Here is a 25,531-nt window from a genome sequence, read left to right as displayed (position 1 = left end):
TATATATATTTCTGTAATGTAACCATAATACAAGGTATTATGCAGGCTTCTCACTCCTAGGTGCTGTCTCTAAAAAAGAAAATAATGTAGGGCAAGTGCTAATTAGCATTAATGCCAGTTACGTTGTTGTGGTTAAAAAAGAGAAGAAAAATATGTGACTTCAGTGGGTAGATGGTTTAAAGTAACACGCAAATAAAATGTTCTTGTAGCTGAACACCAGAATGAAGCAGCCCCAGAGTCGAGTGTTCTACAGCCCCATAACACTTGGGCTATGTGCTTTACAGGTTTACTTGAAGCTGGTAAAAATCAGAGCAACAAAAGATAATGGTCCACTGACACACTTTGAGCATCTTTTAATTGCAGACTAAAATGGAGGGTAAGAACATAAGCTGCAGATTTATCTACCGCAAAAACACTGAATAATTTAACTGTTTTTTAAGTCTAACTTTAAACATGTGTCTAAACTCTCGTCTTGATTTTTAATTTGAATTTTATTTTATTTTATTGACAAATGTACCTCTTTGGACTCATATAGATTATGCAAATGAGGGTATCATCAGCATATTCACGAATAATCTGAATCCGCACTTGGGGGGAAACCTATGAGGCATGATCGCGTAATAAGCCGGAAGTAGGCCTCTGATGGAATTTCTGTTGTGTGAAGGAATCGCCGCTATGAAGTGTTTTTGCGTGCATGCCAGTGTTGTTGTGTGTGCGCGCTGGTGTTGCTGTGGTGTCGCCATGCTGTCGCAGCCCTTTTGTCCGCCGCTGAGTTATGTGAAGCTGCATCTCCGTCCCTGTCTTTGTCTGGCACTGCTCTCCGTGCTCTCCCGTGGACCGGCGCCCCTCGTCCTATTTGTCGTGTTCTCTTAATTGCGGACCACAATGCCGTGACCCCGTGCCCTTTTCCAACAACAAGGAAATTAATAGTGCTCCTCCCATCACACTCTCAGCCAGTCATCAAGCCAATGAGAGAGCAGCATGGGGGCTTTGCTTGCATTTCCCTTTAACTTTCCTCCAAAAACACACATGTACACACACACAGACACACACACACACGCGCGCACACACACACACACACAACACTTGGACAATAATATCAATGACAGCAATACAAACATCGGTGAAGAGACACACTGCAAATACACACACTTTTGTTTCGCAGCAAGAGTTGGGGCAGACACCAGCTTTTTCACCCCAACAACGGCAGCGGTGTTGGTTGCCCGTAGCAACAGTTGCCATGGTGATGGCACCCTATAAAGGGATCTTCGATTTGAAGGATGTTCAGGGACCAGACAGGGTAAAGAGAGAGTGAGACTGATCCAGAAAGACGGGGAGAGAGAGAGAAAAAATTGTGAGGGTTGATTTAGGGGCCTCCCCTGTACCCTCAAGGTCACATGTGGTTGCAGTCAATGGCGACAGGGTATGAGGTCATAGATTAATGCCCAAGAACACCAAAACACACCCCATTGACATGAGAGATGTAGTAACATGTGCATCACAACTGAAACCGACTTTGTCCCCAACTGCATCCATCTTAATCTGGATGAATTAAGAAGCTGCAGATAAGATCTATCCATTCCTCCTTTGTACTTTTAATTATTCCATCTAGTCAAAGTGCTGTGAGTAGGCGGAAGTCAAGGGATCCTTAGGAGGTGGGCAGGGTATGGGATTAAAAAGCAAACCTCTGGTGAATTTTCCAGTCTTAAGAGATTTTCATACTCATACCCATAGGTTGCGTAAAAGTTTAAAAATGTCTGGCTCTAAAGTGTTGATTTTCTGGTGATGAGTAAATGACGGTGACGCAAATGGTCCTTTTGCTCACTGGTGAAATATTGCAAGTTTTTCTGAGCCAGAACCCTGAGAAGTCACAGCTATTGCAATAAAATCTGACCATTGGCACTGTCTCTTTTACTGGCAGGTGATCTACCGTACCCTCCCTAAGTGGGAGTCCTTGGATCCCTTTGGGCTGGAGGGCCAGCAGCAGCTCAGGGTGACCAACATCCGAATTCGCCTGCTGAAGCACCAGACCTGCCCCTGCCGGGCTAAAGACCCCAGTGCGGCGCAGGAACCTCTGCCCCTGCAGCACTTTGCCATCTACGACTTGATCGTGAAGGGGAGCTGCTTCTGCAACGGGCACGCGGAGCATTGCATTCCTGCACGGGGGTACCAGCCCATTCGAGACCGGACCAATCATGTGGTGAGACGAATTAGGGGGAGAATCTGCCGAATGTCGCATCTCTGCAAATGCAGAGTACATTTCAACTTTGTGTTTTTTGAACTACAAAGAAAAGTATAATTGATCATTTAGATAATTTGTCTTGCCATCAGTGATCGAAGGCCAAGTCGCCAGATTGCAGCCTCGTGGAAATGGCATTCATATTTTGGGGCTGCTTATCATTTTTGTCTTCATCTTTGGCATTTTGTCTGCACGAAACGTTTGCCTGCTCAAAGCGTACATGGGGGAAGTTTTCCCCAGAGGCGGTCCGTTTCATCACCGAAAGGGCTCTATAGCCTTGACCAAGCCATGGAGATTTGGTGTCTAATCTTCATCAAGTCTTCTGATCTCCAAAATGAAACCAAACGAGAACAGACAGTTCAGAATTTGTAAAAAAACAAAACAAATAGCAGATGTCAAAAAGTCCAAAATGCAGCCTGTGTAACCATTATCGTGTCAGTCTTCTGATTCTTAAATGGAGTTTGTTCCAATTCATACCTTTTGTAACTGAATGGCAGAAATCCTTTCGGTGAATCTTCTTTCTTACGATGTCATGAAACCTGTGGCACCACTAGTCGACAAACTGGACCATTTTTTAAAATATTTTGGAGTACTGTGATAAACGGCTGGTCTGTTTTGTTTGTTTGCAGGGAAAACAGGATATTTGCCACATCAATGCCCCCTAATCCCCCTGCTCTCTCTTATTAAAAATTCCCGAGCGAAACGAAAATGCAAAAGGCACGTAGAAACTCAACCTCCGTTATTTGAGGTGTGAAGCTGAAATGTTCATCACCATTTTTTTACATTTTTTTTCAAAGTTTCATCCACAACAGCATCGATAAACAACCCCCCCCCCAAAAAAAAGCCCCTCTTTTGTTTTTACTTCTCCAACAGCGAGAGCTGTTCAGTCGCCTTGTTTTGACGTTTCATTTCATTCTTCGAATTTCTCTTGTTATGACAATTATTGTGAGGTAATCACACCCCGAGGCCCGGGTTTTTTTTTTTTTTTTTCTCCTTTTTTTTTTTTTCTAGGAAGTGAAGATTACAAGGCTTGATACCAGACTTAATGGCTTGCCCTGCCACTCAGTCTTTTTAGTTGGCAGTCATCTTAATAACAGACCAAAGGGCGGGTGTATGTTTTGGGGGTTAGGGGGGGTGTCACCTTTCTCCCGCTTCCTCTGTTCTTCTGGCTTCATCTGAGCAGATGAAACAGCTGCCGTTCCTGATAGGAACAAACCAAAGAGATGTAGATATGGATTTATCCCGGCGCTAACTATGTTGATGGGTGTGTGACGATGACGGTGTGAACAGATGTTTTTTTTTTTTTTGTTTTTTTTTTTTAACTTCCTTTTTTTTTTTTCTCATCACATCCCGTCTTTTGAAGTCAAGCCGCAATCAGCGAAGCTCGGCAAGGAAAGTGAGAGTCAACAAACGGTTTCCTTCACAGCTTCTGAATGCGGGCGTTCGTCAGATAAACAGTGAGCAGCGGCAGTACCAGGCCTCCGCTGCCCTGGCTGAGATTCAGGTTGTTTATTTATGCGAAAAAAGGCATCAGTAGTGGTATTTTTATCCAAACTTAATATATAACTGTGAAAGATTTTTGGAGAGAGGCACTGGACATGTGTATTTATGCTTGTTTCAAGCCAAATCTTGAGATGATGGAAACATCCCAGCTTTCAAAAGTTTCCGAACAAAGTTTTTTTTTTTTTCATGCAGCAGCCGATCATATCAATAATGTGATTGGCTGCTGCCAATCACATAAGTTGGCGTCAAATGAAAATTGATGGATGTTTAACTGGAATGATGCTAACGGTTTCTTACACATTTCACATTGATATTAGTATTCATGAAAGATTACTAATCAGAAACTGGGGCTTGCCAACTGACAATTGTAGTGAGGGGATTTTTGTTCTTGTATTATGTTTGATATTTTATTCAGAGAGAAAATGATGATTCAAGTGTAGTCGTAGTGAGGCACTTAATTTGCTGTATGCGCTTTAACTTTGCGGCAGCAATCCCATAAATCATTTTTAGACATACATTTTCGACTTGAAGCAGCGCAATGAAAAATTTCAAGCATGCCGGGCAAACTTGTTTTGGAGCACGCCAGAAAAATACACCATGACACAGGGGGTGTTGCTCCGGTTCCGACATGTTTTGTTTACATCCGTGCTCTCATTTTACGTTTTTCTTAAACTGCAGTCTCATTTTTGTCATTTTTCTTTACTACAATTACGTTCTCGCTTTCATTTTCCCGCAGCCAAGTTCTGCTTCTCGATATAAATGAACAACCTTTAGGTATGTTCCTGATTATGTTCAATTATTTTGTTTATCTATTCATTTACTTTTCTTCTTTCATTTTGTGCAGTCTTCACACAGGTTGCAACAAGGTTCATAAAAGATTTGCCATGTCTAACAGGAAGCAGGCTGTTTGTTCCCCAAAAAGGATCCAAAGTCAGTGTTTTAATCCCCCCGGGAATCAGCCATTTCTCTTGAACAGCTGTTTCTTAAATACAAATTATAAAATGCAAAGTCTCTCTGGCCTCGGTCTAACGTCTGAACTGCTCACCCAGTGGAAACTGCTCCACTGAATGCTCTGAATCTCGTCTCTGCTGATTTATTTCTTTATTTATTTCTTTATTCAACTTTTTTAGAACGTTGCTTTTAATGTGACAATGCCTGCAGATTCCCTGTCAATAATTAGCAGTGATTTTCTGATTAGCTCAAGATTTAAAATTAAAACACCCTGTCGGGCAAAGTTGCAAAATCGCCAGAGGTCATGAAGGGAACGGCAGGGTAGAATCATCAATACCTCTGACTGGTTCCTGTAAAAGAGTCCAGCAGGGGTGAATCAGTCTCCCACTGCAGCTGGGATTACATAATTCATAATTTAATAAGATTAGCATAAACAGTTCTGAACCAAAACCGAAGGCATCGCAACACATTGGTCGGAAAATTTTATTTATTAGCCAAAATCTGCTTCACATGCATGCCAGCTGAACCTCAACCTCACGATTTTTATTTTACATGTCAAATATCGAATTGATTTGTTGTATTTACACATCCTGCATATAGTGAGACAGTAAATGTATTTTTTTTAATATAGGTTGTGATGACCAAGGGGCCGAAATGTCATGTCAGGGTATTCAACGACAACCGAGTCATTTACTGTAGAGCAGTTTCAGCAGCCAAAACTAATTTAATCCCCAAAACAGGCTGTTGGTTGTTTCGAGGGCCGAAATTTCCTTTTCAATGGATGGCATTTGAATGCTTGTATGTCTCTATATGATTTGTGAATGAGCACTGGTATTGTTTCCATTTGGAGTCAGTACCATGCTATTTCATTTATTTTTGTTTAATTTTTCTATTTTTTTCTAACTTTATTTCACAGTATTTTTCAGCCTATTTCTTTTTCTTTTACCAGTTATTTTTTTAGCATATTTACATTTAAGGGAAATATGTAGGTATTACCTTAAAGTAAAAGTTTTTGTTATATAGTTTTGTCAAGATTTTTAAATTGCATCTTAAATGGCACTTTATAATCAACCAAATGAGACATCATATTGACAATTTTTTATATCATATTTTGTTTTTTAAACTCTTTGATAATGGCACAGGCTGCAAAAATCAAATGTTGGAACCTCCGGTATTTCGATTGGGGGGATTGCCAGATTTATTTGTTCCTTCTCTGTTAGTTCCATCACTGTCTCACAAACACACACACACACACACACACACACACACATTTCCGAAGTTCTGTGCTGTAACTCAGCATATTTGGCATAAAACTTTCTTTTGGGGATGAATTACGCTGTATCTTATCTGCAGAGATTTGCAGTCATCCAGGTTGTCTTTCTTATCTTGTTTTTTCAGGTTTGAGCTTGTGTGTGTGTGTGTGTGTATGTGTGTGTGTGTGTGTGTGTGTGTGTGTGTGTGTCTGCATGGAGCAGCTGTGTTATGTAGGTGCCTATAAGTGTAGGTTGTGCCTGATAACTGGTGTTAAAGGCCTAAAAACTGAAGGATGCCACCCTTAGACCTGCCATTTGTAAAAAATACCAATATATCTTAAAAAAAAAGATTAATTGTTTTCATATTTTCATCCCTCTTCAAAGCATCTAATCCCCGTATTTAGAGACTGAAGATATTAAAAACGATGAAGCCCAGAATAAGTTACCGTTGCCCAGATGTTGGACTCCCACTAACAGCTGGAGAGTTAAAAAGCTTTGAACCGCTGATATTTGAGTAAAACGAAGGCCAGGATTTGTGTGTGTTTTTCGCTGATTTATTAGACACAGATCTTTTAAATCTCGAAAATCGGACTCTTTTCATGCCAAGAGATTCCAAGTAGCCCTGCTGGGTGTTTTTTATCAGGATTTCCCTCTTCTGAGAGGTAGAAAAATCCTCTGAAACTGTATTTAGACGTGGGATTGTAAGAAACCCCTCTGCACGCCACCATGATACTAATGGGAATAATATTGAAGTGTTCCTTAATTCATTTATTAATGTTATTTTTAAAAAATGCCGGCTCGTGTGAATCAGAAACTCATTTCTAGCCAACACCGGCTGGCGAATGTTAGTCCCCGCCCGCAGCCAGGGACTTAAAGTTTGCACGGTAAATCTCCAGACTGTCCCAACAACATCACCCCAGGTCATCAGGAGAGTTCGGTAAACACACACACGCGCACACACACACACACACACACACACACACAGGTTATATAAGTGCCTTTTCTTGCCTATCAGCAGTTTGCTTTGTGTCTGTTTCGACCCAGAGCTGGCGTTTCTGGTAAAACCCAAACAAGCATAACAGCCCAAGATGGGAGATGAGGGCAGAGATTACATAGGAGGGGAAGGACATGTGTGTTTGTGTGTGTCTGTGTGTGCATATATGTCTGCATATGTGTGTGTGTACCCGCGGATATACTTCTTTATTGGCCTATTGTAAATATGTGTGATCTCTGTTTTTTTTCTCGCTTACACACGCCAAGCATTTCCATTATAGTCCAATCTTTTAAATAAATGCGCCCAACGTGTTGTTTGTTTGGTCTGCTGCAGATGTGAGGTGTGCATGCTTGAGCATGCAATGTTTTGTCTGCGCCATGTGTGTGTGTATGTGTGTGTGTGTGTTTGTGTGTGAGTGTGTTTGTGTGTCTGTGGCCTTGAAATGCTCAGTCGCTGTGGAGTAGTAAGAGCACACCAGTTGCCTCACAATTCGGTTTGATAGACAATGAAGGTTCCCGCTCCTGCACAATGTTGCATTAAAAAAAACAAAAAAAACAATAATAATAGTTCATTAGTTAACCTTAATTTTTTTTTTCCCCATCATGAAACAGGAAATTCAGGCAGTGAGCTCTGAGAAAGGGACCTTTTCTGTTGTGTGTTTGTTTTCTTTCTTTTTTCTTTTTTTTTGTCCCTCCACCTCCGCAAGGGGTTTTGCGGTTCAGGGTGATTACACTGTCTGTTAGTTAGCCATAAAGCCAACACATACACACACCCACACAAACACGCACGCGCACACGCACATATAATAGCATCCGGGGACAGCTACTGGAGCGTTAGCAGCAATTAGTCTAGCCAGTGTGTGTGTTTCTGTCCGGTTTCACAATTTATCTGCCTCTCTTTCAATCTTTGTGCGTGCCCATTGCCCTTTTTTTTTTCTCCTAGCCTGCATTCCTGTCAGTCTTTTCCGTCACCAACTCCTAATTCAATTTGCTTCATTTAATTTTGATACGGTGAGATTTCTAACACAGTCCAGCTAGAACTCCGCACATCTGATCTGTTTTTAACGGCCCGAATTTCAACGTTAGTTTTTATCTCGACACAGGAAACACGACATCTCCATGTCGTTTGTTTTATTTTCACCGAACGGATAAATGCGAGACGGAAACATGCTCCAGTCCACGGGCGACTGTATGGCGTTGGAACTGCACGCCGCGGTCCTTTATCGGTCCCATCTTCTGGATGCGGGTATGCCTTGCAAAGCAATGATGTCATGGGTTTGCACCTCGGGGGGGGGGGGGTGCGTTCTTCCCATTTCATCGTGCAAATTGGACTTGCTAGACACCCGGGTCATTTTTCCTCTTGTTCCGACACCTTGCTGAAACTCAAAGGTGATGATACGCATTGCCTAAATTGGCCTCGTCACCTCATATCCTAAAAATAGTGTAGTGAGCTGGAGCTTAGCAAAACAACAATTGGAGTCAAGGGTAAATTGCCATTTGGAAGATGGCTATAATTCATCTCTCTCAGCGCTAACAGTTAGCCTGAGGGTGCACTCACCCGTTACGATAACCAACGGTGTAGGTTAGTGTCACACATCGAACATAACATTGTACAGTCATTCAACTATGGAGTTCTTTAACATAGAACCAAGAGAAGCTCCCAACAGTCATCATCATCATTCGCGAAGGATTCTGGCATTTGGCTGGCCAGTCCCCGCGCCACAGTACAATAGCATTAAAAAAAAATTTGCATGCAGAAGCTTATGTCGTCTTTAACGTGTAACTATGTTATGTTACATAGATATGATATCACGGCGAAAACATGAATGGAAAAGGATGCAGGAAGTTGGCGCAAATTCATCGTGGTCGAGATGTGGAATTGCAAGTAACTGTTAGCAGCAGGAAACCCAAACATAAAAATTTCCATAGGAATTACCACCCATAAGGTTCTCATAGAAATGGCTGATCACACGGCCTCCATTGTCATGCCCAGTGCTACTTAGCATTAGCTTTTAGCTTTTTCTCCAAAAGACGAGTTGAATGCAGCAGCTGCAGGAGGACTGCGCTCGGCGTCAAACACTTAAACGTCTTCGGTCTGTGCTTAGATCGAGAGGACCCTCCTTTCCCCATTCCCCATCCTAGCTGCAAAAATGACGATTCTGTATCGTCCATGAATCGGCCCTCCTGAAAAACAAAATGTTTACCGGTCCAAAACGTAAACACCTCAACGTACAATCAGAGATATTTCTGCGCATCGGTCGATTCCATCCGGCCCCCGGAGCCGCGGGATTAATAACATGCTTTGCGAGTGCACGGCTCCCAGTGTGTACATGTGTTAATTGTCCCGTATCACGTTATGGTAAACATGTGAAATGGCTTGAACTACCAGCTGTCTGGACACTGGCCAAATGTTCCCGGCCTTTTCCCCTTCCTTCCGCTCGCTGTCCTTTTCTTCTTTTTCACCCCAGACAGGTTTTCATTAATTACTCTCTCCTCCTTCTTTTTTTTTTTTTTTTTTTTTTCTGCAATACGTGCCATTAGGACTCCTGCCTCCTAATTGCCCAAGCCTCCTAATTTATACAATTGCTGCCCCCATTAAAGTGATTGAAATTGTGTGTGATGTGTGTAGAATCACTCATGTGTGCATATAAACCTGCTTGCCAGTTTATTAGGTCCATCTAGTTACGGCTTAATGGGTGTAAAACTGCCATGCGATAAATCCTCCCTCTCTGAGCTTCTTTCTAATGGTCTTTTTTTTCCCGCCCACATGTGAGTTATTTAGCTCTGGCATAAAATATCAGGAGTACCTCCTGGCACCACAAGAGAAGTGACATTAATGCTCGATGTTAAATAACCGCTCTTCTTTTTCTCTCTTAACTTGTGTAGTAACAGTGTATTTTTATAAACGCACAAGGGTGTATTTTGGTATTCATCGCAAATGTTAGCGGCTGTGTATCCGCCGATGTGAAAGTCATAGGCTTGGGCATAATTTCCGTTGAATTTACAGGCGAACAAAGTAGGGGTAAGGGCCGAGAGTCTTTTTAAGGAGTTATTTTTACAACCTCTTTTGACCAACCCAGCACGGCCCCAAAAAAGGGGTGCTAAATTCAATTACATACCTTAAGTGTCCACAGATGTGGGAATTTGCCGTTTTGGGTTCGCAGGTTGGTTAAAAACACGCAGTAAATCAGAATAAATCCAAATATAAACATCTCCGCATGCAAGGTAGAGGCTCGTTTGTGCTCAGTGTTAAAGCCACCATTTTTCGAGGCGCAACCGGGTGGTACCAATGGCAACGTTGTGCATTACGCTCAAATTCAAATTCAGACCAGGAAGAAGAAGAAAGAAATGTCGAAACTTATCACAAGCTCCTCCGCTGTTGCCGTGTTTATCGTCTGAAACGGAAGTAGTTCATCTGTGCTCTGCGCTGCCCTCTAGTGGATGTTTTGCTTAGCAACCATGGCAACCGAAAGCGTGAACAGAAAGTATAAGGACGGCGATGTTCAATGTCATACATCTTCGTCTTCGCCTTGGTCAAGTCCAAGATAGGCCGAACATCGACTGCGTCACATCACTAGCAGGCAGCCATTGATTTATTTTGCAGTTTCACTACAACTAATGATGAATAAGAATTATCTATCTCTCAATGACTGGTATTCCTCATAACATTTGCTGAAATGGGAAGCTAATGGTAAAAAAAATAAAGTAAAAGACATGAAAAAAACATCTGCATGGGGTAAATTGTAAGTTATCATCCATAGTAAACTCACTACGCCTTTGGGGCTACACTGGAATGGACGACCAAAGTTCCATTCAAAAGGAAGTACTTCATGTACAGATTGATGTACAGTTCATTGAGTGTGTTGGTGTGTGTGTGAGACAGTTGGGGCGCCGGACTGATCCAGGGTCAGTTTGGGCTGCTGCCTGACCCTCAAGCATGCAGACGTTTTACCATCGCAAATCCCAGTGCAGTGACACATCGCACACACACACACAAACACCGTGGGAAACAGGTTCGGACGAATCGCTTCGCGATTTTTTTTTTTTTTTTTTTTTTGGTGTGTTAGCTCTACTTGTCTGCGCGCTGATCAGTGTGTGTCTACCTCTGTAATGATTGTATAACTGTGTGTGTATGTGTGTGTGTGTGTGTGTGTGTGTGTGTGTCCTACATTACTGTTGCACGGTGTAACGCAAACAAATAAAGAGCTTCCTCAGATGCCTTGCCCCCCCCTTCAATCATTATCCAGCATACATAACATTCCAGCTTGCAGGAATGACAAGGAGATTGTTATTGTGCTCTCAGTGCTGCATACTTGCACTCTTCTCATACACACACACACAACACACGCACACACGCACACACTTGTAAACACACACACACATACACAGGCCTTTCAGACCAGAGGCCCTTTATTGTTTGCAGTGATGAAGCTAAACAATCAATCTCCATTCACTAATTTCATTGGGGGGAATATGAGACGGAGAGAAATGCGGAGGAAAGGAAAAGCGGAGAAAAACAAGGGGAGACGGAGAAACGTGGGGTGTCGAATCGGGTTTCGGGGGGATGATTGAAGTCCTTGCTCTTTCTCACGTGGGAAACTTCACCTCCTCCGCCACACTGACCCCTTTGTTTCCTCCCATCCTTCCATCTATCGTTCAGCTAATGATCTCTCTCTCTTTCTTTCTCCTCCTCAGGTCCATGGGAAGTGTGTGTGCAGACACAACACTGCAGGTGATCACTGCGAGGCCTGCGCCCCCCTCTACAATGACCGTCCCTGGCAGCCTGCCGACGGACTAACCGGAGCTCCGCACGAATGTCGGAGTGAGCGGAACACACACACACACACACACACGCACACACATAGCGCACTCGCGCTTTGCCCCCACGTCGAGGAACAGACCAGGCCATTACGTAACACCCAGCAACCACCGCTAGTTCCCTTGTCATCCCTCTGCTGTCGGAAGATAAAACCTCGTGGCAGCACTCGACACTTTTAGAAATGATCTCCCGCTAGTAGGAACGCTTGAAAACAGATACATCAGGTCGCGACCTCCGATCTACCAAGGAAATCCGGATACAGGATGTGCGAGAGGCACGGACGCAAAGTCTCGTGACGAAAGTGCGGCGCCAGCCTTGGGTACGGATGACTTCTCCGATCACGTGACCCTGGAGCATGTTTCCACAAAAAGGATAGTCTGTAGTCCCTTGCCATATTATATCTCACTGTATATTATATGTATATATATCTACATATATGATATATGTATCGATCTCACAGTATATTTCATATTGCAGATTTTTAATCCGCTGTATAAAATTGCAAAAGCCATTGCGCCATTTTTATGGTGTAAATGTATTTTTATGTATTTATTATTTCTATTGTTTTTAATGCTAAAATAAGCGTTTTCAATGGGGCCGAACAACCAGAGCATGGCGTTCAGTATCCTGAGCTCTGATTGGCTCACCGACCATAGCATTGTTCTCTGCATCTCCCGTGCATAGCATGTGTTCAGCATCTCGCCTTTTCACAGCGACGTGCGATTGCTACTCATTTAAGAGGACAGGAAGTGTTTTTCTAAGAGTATGGGGAAGGTTAGTAAGAATGTGTGCAGGGATATATGGAAATAGTAAAATAATAACATAGTTGCTACTTCGTGGATTTTCGTTTACTGCGTCTGTTTCTAGAATGTAACCCCAGCAATAAAAAAGGGACTATTGTATAGACAAGGGGCTGTGCGGATCAATATTCTGTCCGATTCCGGAGAAAATGACTGGATCTAGTATCTCGGGGGGGGGGGATAAAGACACAAACGCATCCCCTGGCCGAACCTTAATCTCAACTTCTGGAGAGACATGCCCGAAACAGATGTGTCAGGAGAGATTTTATTTGAAGTTATAATTGTTTAACTTTGAACCCCGAGCGGTTTCACTTTACTCTCTGTGGTCTCGTTTTCCCTGCAATATAAATTCCTGCACCTCGGTGGAAACGGCACAATCGCTCGCAATGAAGCCACAGATGTTTCTGTGCAGTTTAACGCTGTTATAACACTATATATATATATTTATCTTTTACAACATTTATTTAAATTTATCCTGCCAACCATACAAATTTTTTTTTTACCAAAAAGCCATTTAAATAGTACTACACTGACTGACATATCAAGGCCATTCACAATTTTAGTGTTTGTGTATAGAAGTCTATTTTTAAGTCTGTAACTGGATTATCCAAATTTTGCAAAATACTTAAAATGCAGTCATCCCACTCTGCTGAGTTATGCTTTCGTTTCGGGCTGTGGTGAGAAACACAGAAATGGCCTCTTTTGTTTAGTTGTGGTGATCTGTGTAAATGAGTGACGTTCAGAAGCAAGGGATTTTGCGTGAAAGTGATTCCCTTTTAAGAGGTTTTCAAGATTGGACGTAACTCATGATGACTCAAGTAGTGAACATAAGCGAGGTTTTACGCGAGGAACTTTTTTGTTGAAATTTAAACTCAAAAAACTGTCTTTTTGATGGTTCAGAGGGCTCATACGCACAGGAAAACCCATTGTTTGCTCATATCGAAGCTCAGCGCAATGCAAGAAACAACACATAAATCAAGTCGTTTTCTTTCTTCACATACGTGTGTGTGTGTGTGTGGGGGCCTCAATGTATTCAACCTGAAAACACAGGTTGAGATTGGGATCTGGGAGGGAATACATTTGACATTTAGGTGTTCAAAGTCGCATTTCCGACGTTGGACTTGCTGGGCGCCGACAAAGGGAGAAAAAAAAAAGTTTTAAAACCAGCAAAAGTTCATCGGGGATGATGTTTTCGAGTAAGTCACAGCGGCAATGTTGCATAACTGTGTCATGTCGTGGCCCATATATTTCACCCTCCAGGGCAGGGAGAATATAGGGTTTCACAGCTTGAGCATGATGTTTTTGAATGGCGGCTGTACAGTGAAGCAAACTGCGCCCCAGTAGCTGCGCAAGGTGATCGGATAAGGTGATTTTTTTTTTTTTGGCCTTATTCTAAAATGCAAAAAAAATGAATAAAATAAATGTCATGATATGTCCCAAGCCGGAGATGGGTGCTCCTCGGCGGGAATCAGTGTGTGCGGGTTGTCGGTAAACTTGCATCCCCTCCCCCGCCCCCCTCAGTCAGGTTCCAACACCTGCCAGCGTAGGGACGAATTGCGCCGTTTATCGCCGTGACCTTCACACGCCGCAGAAGATAGCTCCGCCCACCTCCAGCCTGCGGGGAAAACACCTGTTTACCGAGCACTTTTGAGAGAATTAAGCATGACAGGGACTTCGGGATGGCAGCAGAAAATTTACACCGACGCAGAGTGTGGCGACATGAAGCCTCAATACTTGAATATCAGGGTGAAAAGACGATCACTTACGAAGCCGTCGGTTACTTTCTGGATGCCTAGCGGATGGTTTTCAACAACGCTCACCAATTATCTGCATTATTGTGTCTTTTGTTTGCACCATATTTCCATATTCAGACAACTTCAACCACAAAGTACAAAGCTGGATGATGTAGATTCTTCTGTGCTGTTGTTGGATTTCTGTAAATCATTTTAAAGAGTGTGACCTGCTTTTCATTTGAAGTGCCACCCTGTTGTGATTTGGCGCTATATATACACTGCTCAAAAAAATAAAGGGAACACTTAAAAAACACATCCTAGATCTAGATGAATGAGATATTCTTATGAAATACTTTGCTCTTTACACAGTTGAATGTGCTGACAACAAAATCACACAAAAATGATCAAGGGAATCAATTGTATCAACCCATGGAGGTCTGATTAGGAATCACACTCAAAATTAAAGTGGAAAAACAAACTCCAGGCTGATCCAACTTTGATGTAATGTCCTTAAAACAAGTCAAAATGAATCTGTGTTGCTTCCTGAGTGGACACTATGATTTCACAGGAGTGTGATTGACTTGGAGTTACATTGTGTTGTTCAAGTGTTCCCTTTATTTTTTTGAGCAGTATATTTGCAATGCGGACGTTTTGTAAATGAGCGATTTTCTCATCATCATCTCAATCTCCTTCCTCTCCCCCTCAGAGTGCAAGTGTAACGGCCACGCCGAGAGTTGCCGCTTCGACTGGGCGGCGTGGCGCGAGTCCGGCCAGCGCAGCGGCGGCGTGTGCGACTGCCTGCATAACACCGAGGGCCACCAGTGTCAAAACTGCAAGGCCGGCTTCTACAGAGACCCCCAGCAGCCGCACGCCGCCCCCGACTCCTGCAAACGTGAGTTACAAACGTGAGAATCCACCTTTCGGTAGATTCCGTAAACTTCCCGATTGTTTCCTTCGAGCGCAACTCGCCTGCGTCCACTCGTTTTTATTTATTTTTTTTTTAAGGGCATCACAACAATTAGCTTAAGCAAACCAACCGGCAAACCTACGCCAGCTGCTCGGCCCGATTTCTTACGTTTCCCGCATCTGGGTCGGATTTTCTCGGGGGAAAATCAAACGGGTTTGCAGACGGAGCCGGTCGGTTTTGGAGACTCTGGGCACGACAGATGGCTCCGGTTTTGGGCACGCTCATCTTCTGCTGTGCGGGGCAGACCACGGCGAGCCAAACAGTTTAACCTTAATTTTAAAGCGAGCATCAGGGATTATGGGAAAATGTGGTTGTAATTTTGAGATACCGCAGCGACATGGTGTAAACTTGCGTGTAATCTAGTTGAAAGAAACTGGAAAAACTGCAAAATAATTCACTTAAAGGGCCGTCGCCGGGCTTAAATCGTTTTTTTCCTCTTTGAACCTTCAAAAGGGAAATCAACACAAACTGAAATATATGAAAGATGTCTGCAAATAGTCATCGTTTTTTTTTTCTCCTCCTTTTGTTGATGATTTTGTCACTTCTCCCCAACACAGCCAATATGGAGGATGTAAAACACCGCCGACTCAATCTTTTTTTTTTTTTAATTTCGACATCCCCCCTGTTGTCCTCCTGTACTTTTTTATCCATGATATAACTCAAGTGTTGTTTTTTTTGGCCCTGTTTTCCAAACTTCTACCGCAAGATAAATCTAAATTCCTCATCGGGATCATTTTGTGGCCAGCGACATCTGTGTTGTTCCCATAGCCGAATGGCTGCGGTGCCCACATCGTATCTCACCATCTTCTTAATTAGTCAGCAACGCGAGATGTGTTTAGTTCCCACGGCCCGATGGAAGCGGCAGATATGCTTTCCGTACTCCGTGGCCATGGGATGCGTCATGATTTATCCGTGGAACAAGATGTCAAACTGACAATCACTATGTTATATGAAGTCGCGTAATAATTATTTGTCTCTTAATTTGTAAGATTTGATGACATTTGAAAGACGGTCCCACTACGCAGAGTCAGTTTTGTCAAACTGACACGTCAAACCCGCTGTGACCACAACACGGAAACCACACTGTTTAACGTCACCGTAAATCACAACGATGTTAATCATGGTATCGGACTGTTGCGCACGCCAGACACACACACACACACACACACACACACACACACACACTGGCACAGCATTCTCATTCTTCCGAGGAATGCTGAGATCGCAAGCCAGGACGTGCTGGATAACGTTGATTCCCCGATGGGCACCTGGCTGTGTGTGTGTGTGTGTGTGTGTGTGTGTGACAGTGAGAGAGACAGCAGATGGCCCATGCTGCGTCCAAGGTTTACTCTGTAGTTAATCATCAGATGCCAGCATACCTTCAACTTGACTCAAACCGCGACACACAAGCGCGCTTGTCCGTCTCTCGCTTGTTTTGCCATTTTTCACGTGTGACTCAGAGCCCGGGGAGCTGCCGGGTAATCATTGGAAGTAGATGTGCGATGGCCATGCGTGTGTGTGTGTGTGTGTGTGTGTGTTTGCAAGGGTTGGACGGCGTGCTGCCCTCCGGTGATGAGATGCGTCTTACGTAAACACCAGATCCTGATCTATAAACACAGAGCGGTGGCTACATTCTCCCTCTGATTATCTGTCAGATGTGACCCAATGAGCTCAGTCCTCCAGGTATGCCGGACCCAAACGCCGGACTGGGTGTGTGTGCGATTTGTCATCGGCGCGCGCGCACGCACGTCTCCTCGGATCCCGAAAACAACTGTCAGGGTGCACCAGACCGTCCGAAAACATCCACGAGGAAGCGCATGCCTGTAATCAATCCGAATTTTATCATTCGGGGCCGCCTCGGGTTGCACGCCATTGCGCAAAGGCTGAAACTCACCTGCGAGGTAACTACGGCAACACGAATGAGCCTCCCGGACGGTTGATTGACAGACATGACAGCATGCTTGAGGGACCCCCACCACCACCGCCGCCGCCGCCGACCCCCCCGAGATGAAGCGACAGGTTGTGAAATCCCGCTTGCTGACAATGGAGGAATTTCCCTCCGTCGTGAGGAACATTTTTTTCATACCAGGCTCCGAGGGGCCCGGGAAAGAAAACACTCGCTGAGCACCACACAAGCTCATACACACCAAAACACTTAAGCTGGGGAAAGTTATAGTGCATGTGTGTGTGTGTGTGTGTGTGTGTGTGTGTGACTTTGTTGTCAGCACTGTGTACTTCTTTGCGGTTGTTCAGGCAGGTGTCCTGTCATGTCTCAGCTTTTCTTGCTAAAGTTTTTACCATCAGGCTTCACGCTATAATATTAAACTTTCACGCCGATATTTGCACACAGGACCATTTCAAATGCTCACATATTCACACGCACACACACACACACATTCACATTCACATAGGCTATTATAACCTTTACAATGCCGATCTTATCTCCCGACTAACGCCCACATCTCGCTCCACGTTTTCTGTTCCCGATGGGGAAAAATTGGCACTTCTACGCAAATGGCGGCACACGTAACACAGAGGTCGCTTCTAATGAAACTTTAGATTAAGATTGAATTAAGATTTATTGATGACACAACTCTTTTTTTTTTTTTCCCCTCGCCAACTTCATGTTCCCCCCATTCTCGAAGTGAAAGCCTGATAAAAAAAAAAAAATCCGCCAATGCTTCTCCCCTCTATTTCACTTTCTCTCCCAATTTTTGTCCGGTTGTTTTTGCATAATCGATGATTGAGTCTCAAGAATCATTTTATTGACTCATGAGTCATGATTTCTTGTCTTTATTCACCTCATCACTGCTACTGCTAGCTAGCTAACTAGTAAATAAGAGTTACAGCATGTGACTATTGTGTGGATTTATATAAAAAAATCGAACGACTCACTTATTAACACAACAAATAAATCACTCAGTAGTTGAGAGTTGGGCGACTGACTTAGGGACTCAAAGGACTCGAAAACCCAATTCTCATCGAGTGACTCATATAAACTTGAGCCGGTAAAAAGAATCGATTTTCTCATCACTAGTTTGCACACATTATCATTCGCCACAGAGCAGACTAGCAACAAGCAATGAAAGAAAATGAGTTGCCAGGGGCGACCAGCGCCATTGTGTCTCACCAGGCTACAGTAACTCACTTTTTTAACCTTCTCCAGGCAGATGTTGCAGATTTGCGACAGCCAAATATCAGATTTTTCCTGCAACTACAACTTAATTTGAGCCTGAGAGGGTTAATCCTCAGAAATCTGATTAAAAAAAAACAAAAAAAAACTTTTTTTTTTTTTTTTTTACTCGATACATCTAGATTACTAAATTAAGAATGTTTGTAATTTTCAAATTTCACAAGCCCCCCCCCCCAGTAACAGGAAACCCTACATTCTGCAGCCCTTGGTGGTCAAGAAAAAAAAAATCCTGGGAAAAATGATGGTACAAAGAATTCAGCATGGTGGCCCTGATTCTATTTATTCTGTCTCTTGATATTCAAAATAAACAAGCGTACTTTTCCGTTACCCACTCTACCAATATGTCAGAACCCTAAATATTTTCCCAACTTTTCTCTCTAATAAATGCGTTCAGGGTAGATACCGATGCCTTTTCTCCAGATGACTCATTGTCGTCGTCCCCTCCCCACCCGTATTCAGTTACTCATGTTATGTTATGACTCCATATAAAACTATGATAATTTCACTTTACCCCACCCCCACCCCCAACCCGACCGCCTCAGTAAACATTCTTCTCTTATTTCCGCATCAGTGTTGATGGTTTTATATCCTGCGTTGTTTGCCGGTTGTTGCTAGGCTCCCACTGGAAAAAAAAAAAACAAAAAAAAAACAAGGGAGATGCTGTCTTTGTGACTTCTGTGCCAAGGCTCAGAAAACACCCCGGGGGCCAAATGTCGAGGGAGTCGTCTGTTTTCACTTCGAAAAAAAAAAAAGGATAAACACACTTTTCTGTCTGTCGACTAATTGTTTCAGCACCACTGTCAAAATGGCCCAATTAGTCTGAAGGTAGGAAAACAATGGGGGCCGATAACGATCTGCGCTGGAAATGTAACGACTTCTTCCTCGGGCCACGCTACGCCCCGACATCGAGTCTCAAAAGCTTGGCGCACATGTGTGCATGTGTGTGTGTGTGTGTGTGTGTGTGTGAGGGCATTTTGTGATCCTGCTGACAAACAAACAAACAGCTTCAAAAAAAATCTCCTCAGGCCTCTGGGTCTCCTACAAGTGCTTGGAGTCATTTACTGCCAGCAAGGCTTCAAGCATCATTAAACCTTAGAGAAATGGCTCCAAACAACACTCCCCTCTTTGTTTCTCCTTCCTCATCTTCAGAATTCTCCTTCGCCACGGATTCCCCCCCCCCCCCCCCCCCATCACTCCTCTGTCTGCCCCCGCCTTCAGATGGGGACAGATTTATGGGTCCTGGCTTGACACCTTCAAGACTCGGGCTCTCTGTGATCACAACAGAGGAGAGGCAGCAGTGTTATGCTAGTGTTACCCATGTGTGTATGTGTGTGTGTGTGTGTGCGAGTGTTTGCACACATGTTGTTTTTGGAGGTTGTTTAAAGAACACCATATCAGCGCACAATTAGAGGGGACATGAGGGAGGGAGAAAGCCGGTGTGTGTGTGTGTGTGTGTGTGCATGTTTGTGTGGGTGTGCGCTTAACGCTTATGTGTGTGTGTGTGATAAGAAAAAGAGAGGCCTTTGTATTACAAGCTCCCGCTGAAATACCAAACGGGGAACTTATACTGTCCTGATAAAGAACCATCTACTTTCAGGACCTTTGGACTCTCTTGACACAAAGTGAGATTAATATGTGCATCGATTGCTTTCATTAAAAATTGAATTAAATAAAATCATGTGTATGTGTGTGTGTGTGTGTGTGTGTGTGTGCATATGCAGAGAAAGGAAGGAAATGATTACGAACCAGAGGTTAAAGTGTGTGTTTGCCCCCCTCGGCCACCCCTCCCCCCCCAAACCCCCTGGGGTGGAAGCTATAAATTGTTTTCAGGGGAGGTGAGGAATATTTCACCTAGCAAGGGGAAGTTAGTCCTTCTCTTAGGGACGGGTCTTAAACATTTATTTTCATCTTTTGAAAAAAAATTTCAGGACAAAATCAATTGTGTTGTTTAAGCGTGATTTTTATTTTGGAACTCCTTAACTCATGGAACGCCATTGTTATTCCCCACCCAGCATGCATCTGTCACCCCCTGGGCTCCATGCCATTCCACCTGGCCGACAACACGCTCTGCGACCCCTCCAACGGAAACTGCATCTGCAAGCCCGGCGTGGGCGGCGCCCACTGTGACAGGTGCATGGTGGGATACTGGGGTTTCCACGACTACGGCTGCCGTCCGTGCGACTGCGCCGGCGACTGCGACCCCTTCACCGGGGACTGTATGTTCGGGTGAGTCCATCGACAAGAACATACAAATCACAAAAAAAAGTTGGTTTTCAAAACATGATCATTTCATTTAATTGCAAAACAGTATTTTTTTTATGCTATTGTTTTATCGTATAGTATTTATTACTTAACTGCCTTACTTAACAGCATGTTCTACACTATTCTATTGTAATTTCTTCACCAGGGACTGTATGTTTGGGTGAGTCTATCGACAAGAACATACAAATCACGAAAAAAAGGCCATTTTCAAAACATGATAATTTAATTTAATTGCAAAACTGTATTTTTTTATGCTATTGTTTTATCGTATAGTATTTATTACTTAACTGCCTTACTTAACGGCATGTTCTACCCTATTCTATTGTAATTTCTATTTCTTAAATAGTAAATCGAGTCATAACAATGGCTCTGAAACCACTTACTTGGACAACACATAAACCCTTATCTCTACTATTTACTTTACTTGTCTTGAATTGTGTTTTTATCTGAACGTTCGCTTTGTGGGAAAGGTGACATAGAGCTAAACGATTGTTATGTGATGGTATAGTTTTAATTGACAATGAAACGGGAAGAAAAAGCCCGATTTGCAAAATTGAATCCAGGAGATCGAGTTAGTAAAACGGGCTCGATAAAAAACCACGTTGGACTTTGAAGGAAAGCAGAACATCTGGATGAAATGAGATGGAATATGAATTACCTGAGGAAATATCAATAAAAAAAATTAACAAAACAGATCCTCTGAGGTCAGCGCCAAAAGCCGGCGTCCAGAAGGTGATCTGGTCCGAGGAGGACGACTGATAAGAGCCGAGATAAGAGGCTGCGATTTCGCTAAAAGCCCAGGATCTTGTAAGTAAAGATCTGATGGATGGTGTCGGAAATAATAAATCGGCCTCTCCTTTATGTGGAGCTGCCAAAACATCAGGAATCATTAGAATATCTCTAGAGTTAATCTTGATATGGAGAAGCCACGATCACTTGCTCTCCAGTTCCCTCACCGCCCGGGCCTCTCGCAGCTGTATCGGGGCGAGAAACCGGGGTCAAAGGTCACTGAAGCTTCACACCAACTCGGGTAAAACTTGCATGTGCGCAAGGTGTTTTCTCTTGCTAAGCGGGGCATTTAGACACGGGAGTTTATTATGTTTGAGAGAAGGTCAGAGAAGCCAGACTGAGATGGTTCGGTCATGTACAGAAGAGGGATAGCGAATATATTGGTATTCCCATGCTGGAATTGGAGCTGACGGTTCAGGATGTCTAGAGGAAGACCAAAGAGAAGATTTATGGACGTAGTGAGAGACGATACGACGGTAGTAGGTTTGAGAGAGGAGGATACAGAGAATAGGGTTAGATGGAGAAGGTCGATTCGCTGTGGCGACCGCTGAAGGGAAAAGACGAAAGGAGAAGAAGAAGAAAAAGGAGTTTATTATGTTTGGCTCAAGTCTGCCCCGTGTGACCACACAAGAAACTGCATGCGATTTATTTATATATCTTTATGTGTTTGTTTGTTTATGCTTCTGCTGTGAGATTCTCTGTTTCGACCCGAGAGTTTCTCCCTGGGGTCATTCACGACCTTGACCTTCAACCTGAACCGTCGAAAAAGCGCAATGCATAAATATGGAGAATCCATGAGCAAGTGCCCGGTTGTTGGGACTTTTTTTTGGCACAAAACATTACAATGACAAACAACGACAGCTCTGCACAAAACAGCTAACAAGTAATCATAAACCGCCCTAAAAAATCCCAAGAGGGATAAAACTGAGAAGAAAAACACTTATGTTCACCTCAATTCCATCAATGTTCACTGTCAAGGTCATGAAAAGGTCAAATTCAAGATTTGAAATAAAATATATTTACATATTAACATTATCACCAGCATAACAGGACTGGGCTGATCATTGAAACGGTGTGTTTTATTGGGTTGGTGTGTGTGTGTGTGTGTGTGTGTGTGTGTGTGTGTGTGCGTGCGCTGCAGCTCAGATCTGGACTTGTACAACCTAGAGGGGAACTCCAGTGAGCCTGTCCGGATCTTCAGGGTGGACGAACTTTTCTCTGCCCTGCATTACTCAGGTGAGGTCGAGGAACAGCACGTGTGCGTGTGTGTGTGTGTGTGTGTGTGTGTGAGCGTGCACGGGTATGTCTGTGTATGTCTGTTGTGTTATTCATCCTCCTCTACTGTCCATTGACCAAGCGTTAACGGTTAAGTAATGAAAGTCTTGATGGGACCTTAGAAGGACATGGAACAAAGGTGTGTGTGTGTGTGTGTGTGTGTGTGTGTCTGTGCGTGCGTGTGTGTATGCATGCATGCATGCGCATGGACATTCTCCAAGTGTCCCTACGCTTAGACCCCCCACTGCTTCCACCATGTAACTCCAGCTTTCATTGGCACATTCCTGACTGGACACACAGACCATGCTTGCATTCTTATGACTCTACGTACAGTGTCAAGGACCACACACACACACACACACGAACACACACGCATGCACGCACACAGTTATGCCAGAAATATTAATCCATGCCTGTGTCCCCTGCAGAGAAGTGTGAGTGCAAAGAGCAAGCCCTGACCAACAGTAAACTCTTCTGCACCATGAATTACGCCTACGGTAAAACATTATCGACCTCCGTCTTTATTAGTCCTTTATTAGTCCTTTATTGGTCCAGCAGATCAATAAAAGACAAAAAACAAATCGACATTCACATCCCCATGTCCTGCGCCGCCTCCTCTTCCTCACAGTGCTGAAGGTGAAGGTGCTGTCAGCCCACGACAAGGGCTCCCACGCTGAGGTGGAGGTCAAAGTTCAGAAAGTGCTCAGTCAGAACACCAAGGTGAAGATCCAGCGGGGTCGGGTGACCCTTTACCCCGAGTCCTGGACGGCACGGGGCTGCACCTGTCCCATCCTCAACCCAGGTCAGACGCGCACACACACACACACACACACACACACATACACAGAAAGCGCTCCTTCCTCAGGCTAGCCCGTAATCAGTGACTTTAGATGCAATTGTCCGATAGTTAATATGGGATTGAAATTTTCATTTAGGTGAAAATGACTGCCTGGTTTTCTAGTAGGCTCATTTTGAAGAAAGATAGAGCAAACGGTTAGAGATCTCGAGATGCGGCCCGGTGATTGACAGGCGCAGGTTAAGCCCCGCCTCTCGCTCCAGGGTCAGCTGGGGATTGGTTCAATGCAGTTCAAGGCTTTTTTGCTTCCTGAAAGTTTTCTTGATGCCATTCCACTAGAGCGAATATTAAAAAAAATTGTCAAAAATAATGAACCCTTTAGAAAAAGTGCCTGTTTACCTTTTTCAAATGTTTGCCTCTGTCACTTTTATTGTTTTATTTTATTTTTCTCACTTCAATCCATATTTTGTGTATACGTATACGTTTGTACAATGTCTTTGAGCGTTGAGTAAACCGCCTTAAATAAAAGGTGTTATTACGATTATGAACTGTTTCTAAGAGTAGCTAATGCTAAAGTTTGAAGCAGTAAAAAGTGCACGCATATATTTTTAGAATCTAAATTCCCTCCGCCCGGCAAAGTTGGCTTGACACTGTGACCTCCGTCCCGCAGGGGTGGAGTACCTGGTGGCGGGCCACACAGACCGCAAGCAGGGTCGCCTGCTGGTCAACATGAAGAGCTTCGTCAAGCCCTGGAAAGCCAGCCTGGGGCGCAAAGTCTTGACGCTACTCAAGAAAGACTGCAACTGGTAGACGGGTGGGGGCGGGGTGGGGAGCTTGGGGGGGGGGGGGGGGGGACAGACAGACAGACGGACGGATGGACATCGGAGGACAGACAGAAGTGTGGACAGATGAGACTGTTCTGAAAACAAAGCCGCGGGATTTGTCTTTCCCTATCCTCCCAATGTGGATTGTTAAACCGCAATGACCCGGATGTTTTTTTTTTGGGGGGGGTGGCGGGAGGACTCGTTCTGAGGGCGGGAGGGGGCCGGCCGAAAAACCCCGACCTTCGCGGCGTTCCAGACCAACGAGAGGTCGAGCTGAACGCCAGCTCTCCCTCTTACATTTCTGTGTAGGAGTTAAGAAAAATTCTCCTTTTGCTGTTTGCTGTTGCGACTCGAGAAGTGGAGGGATTTAAACCGACGCGCCGGACTATGGAGCAGCCAAACGCCCACCTGGGCCCCCGGTGACACCTTCCTCTCTGCAGCACTTTAGCCGATGATGGACTGAGGGAACATGGACACACCGGGAGAGGAGGACTAACTGCACACACACACACACACACACACACACGTACACGCATACACACACACAAAATGCCTAACAACCGCTCAGGACGGTCCAGTCCACATGTGCCACATGTGAACACCCACGTGCTGACAGTGGCGATACCGTGGGTGTGGATATGTGTGTGTGTGTGTGTGTGTGTGTGTGTACATCTGTGTGCGTGTGTGTGTTTGCAGCACAAATGTACAAAGCACCCCGAGTGACGCTTGACAAGCCATACAAGCCACTACACGTGGTTTAAATCCTAGCCAGTCCAGGTGCGCCTGTGTTGAAATCAGAGTGAATGGGTTTCGCCCCGAACGTGAATGTATTTGCCCGTGAACGTGTGTGTGTGTGTGTTTGTGTGTGTTTGTGTGCGTGCGCGAGTGTGTTTGTCGGCAGGGGAGAGAGAAACGTTTAATATGAGCACAGTCCAGATTCAGTCCAGCTCTTTAGCTCCTTGTGTACTCTTTAAAAAAAAAAAAAGCATCCAAAACAACCGATGTTTATGAGCGTTACGTATAAAGATATTACACTCCACAGCTAAACTCAGAAACTCCTTGTTATTCCTTCCTTTTTGTGCTCTTGTACAGTGTTATTTGTATATATCTATATAAATATTATTGTTCATCCTT

General features: G+C 44.0%; 1 protein-coding gene across 1 annotated transcript in view; it reads left to right on the top strand.

The window, feature by feature from the left end:
- ntn4 (netrin 4) overlaps window positions 1-25,531 on the top strand; it is a 36,403-nt gene extending 10,872 nt beyond the window's left edge. Inside the window, exons 3-10 of the mRNA XM_086146618.1 lie at window positions 1,922-2,200; window positions 11,635-11,761; window positions 14,998-15,183; window positions 20,464-20,677; window positions 22,644-22,738; window positions 23,206-23,274; window positions 23,406-23,579; window positions 24,244-25,531. Coding sequence (XP_086002744.1) covers window positions 1,922-2,200; window positions 11,635-11,761; window positions 14,998-15,183; window positions 20,464-20,677; window positions 22,644-22,738; window positions 23,206-23,274; window positions 23,406-23,579; window positions 24,244-24,383 — 1,284 coding nt within the window. The 3' untranslated portion in view covers window positions 24,384-25,531. The remainder of the gene's footprint in view (window positions 1-1,921; window positions 2,201-11,634; window positions 11,762-14,997; window positions 15,184-20,463; window positions 20,678-22,643; window positions 22,739-23,205; window positions 23,275-23,405; window positions 23,580-24,243) is intronic.

Source organism: Fistularia commersonii, chromosome 5 (genome assembly GCF_037954325.1).
Source record: "Fistularia commersonii isolate RoL2024-O1a breed Wild chromosome 5, RoL_Fcom_v1.0, whole genome shotgun sequence".
Taxonomy (NCBI): domain Eukaryota; kingdom Metazoa; phylum Chordata; class Actinopteri; order Syngnathiformes; family Fistulariidae; genus Fistularia; species Fistularia commersonii.
This window is presented reverse-complemented; position numbering and strand designations above follow the sequence as displayed.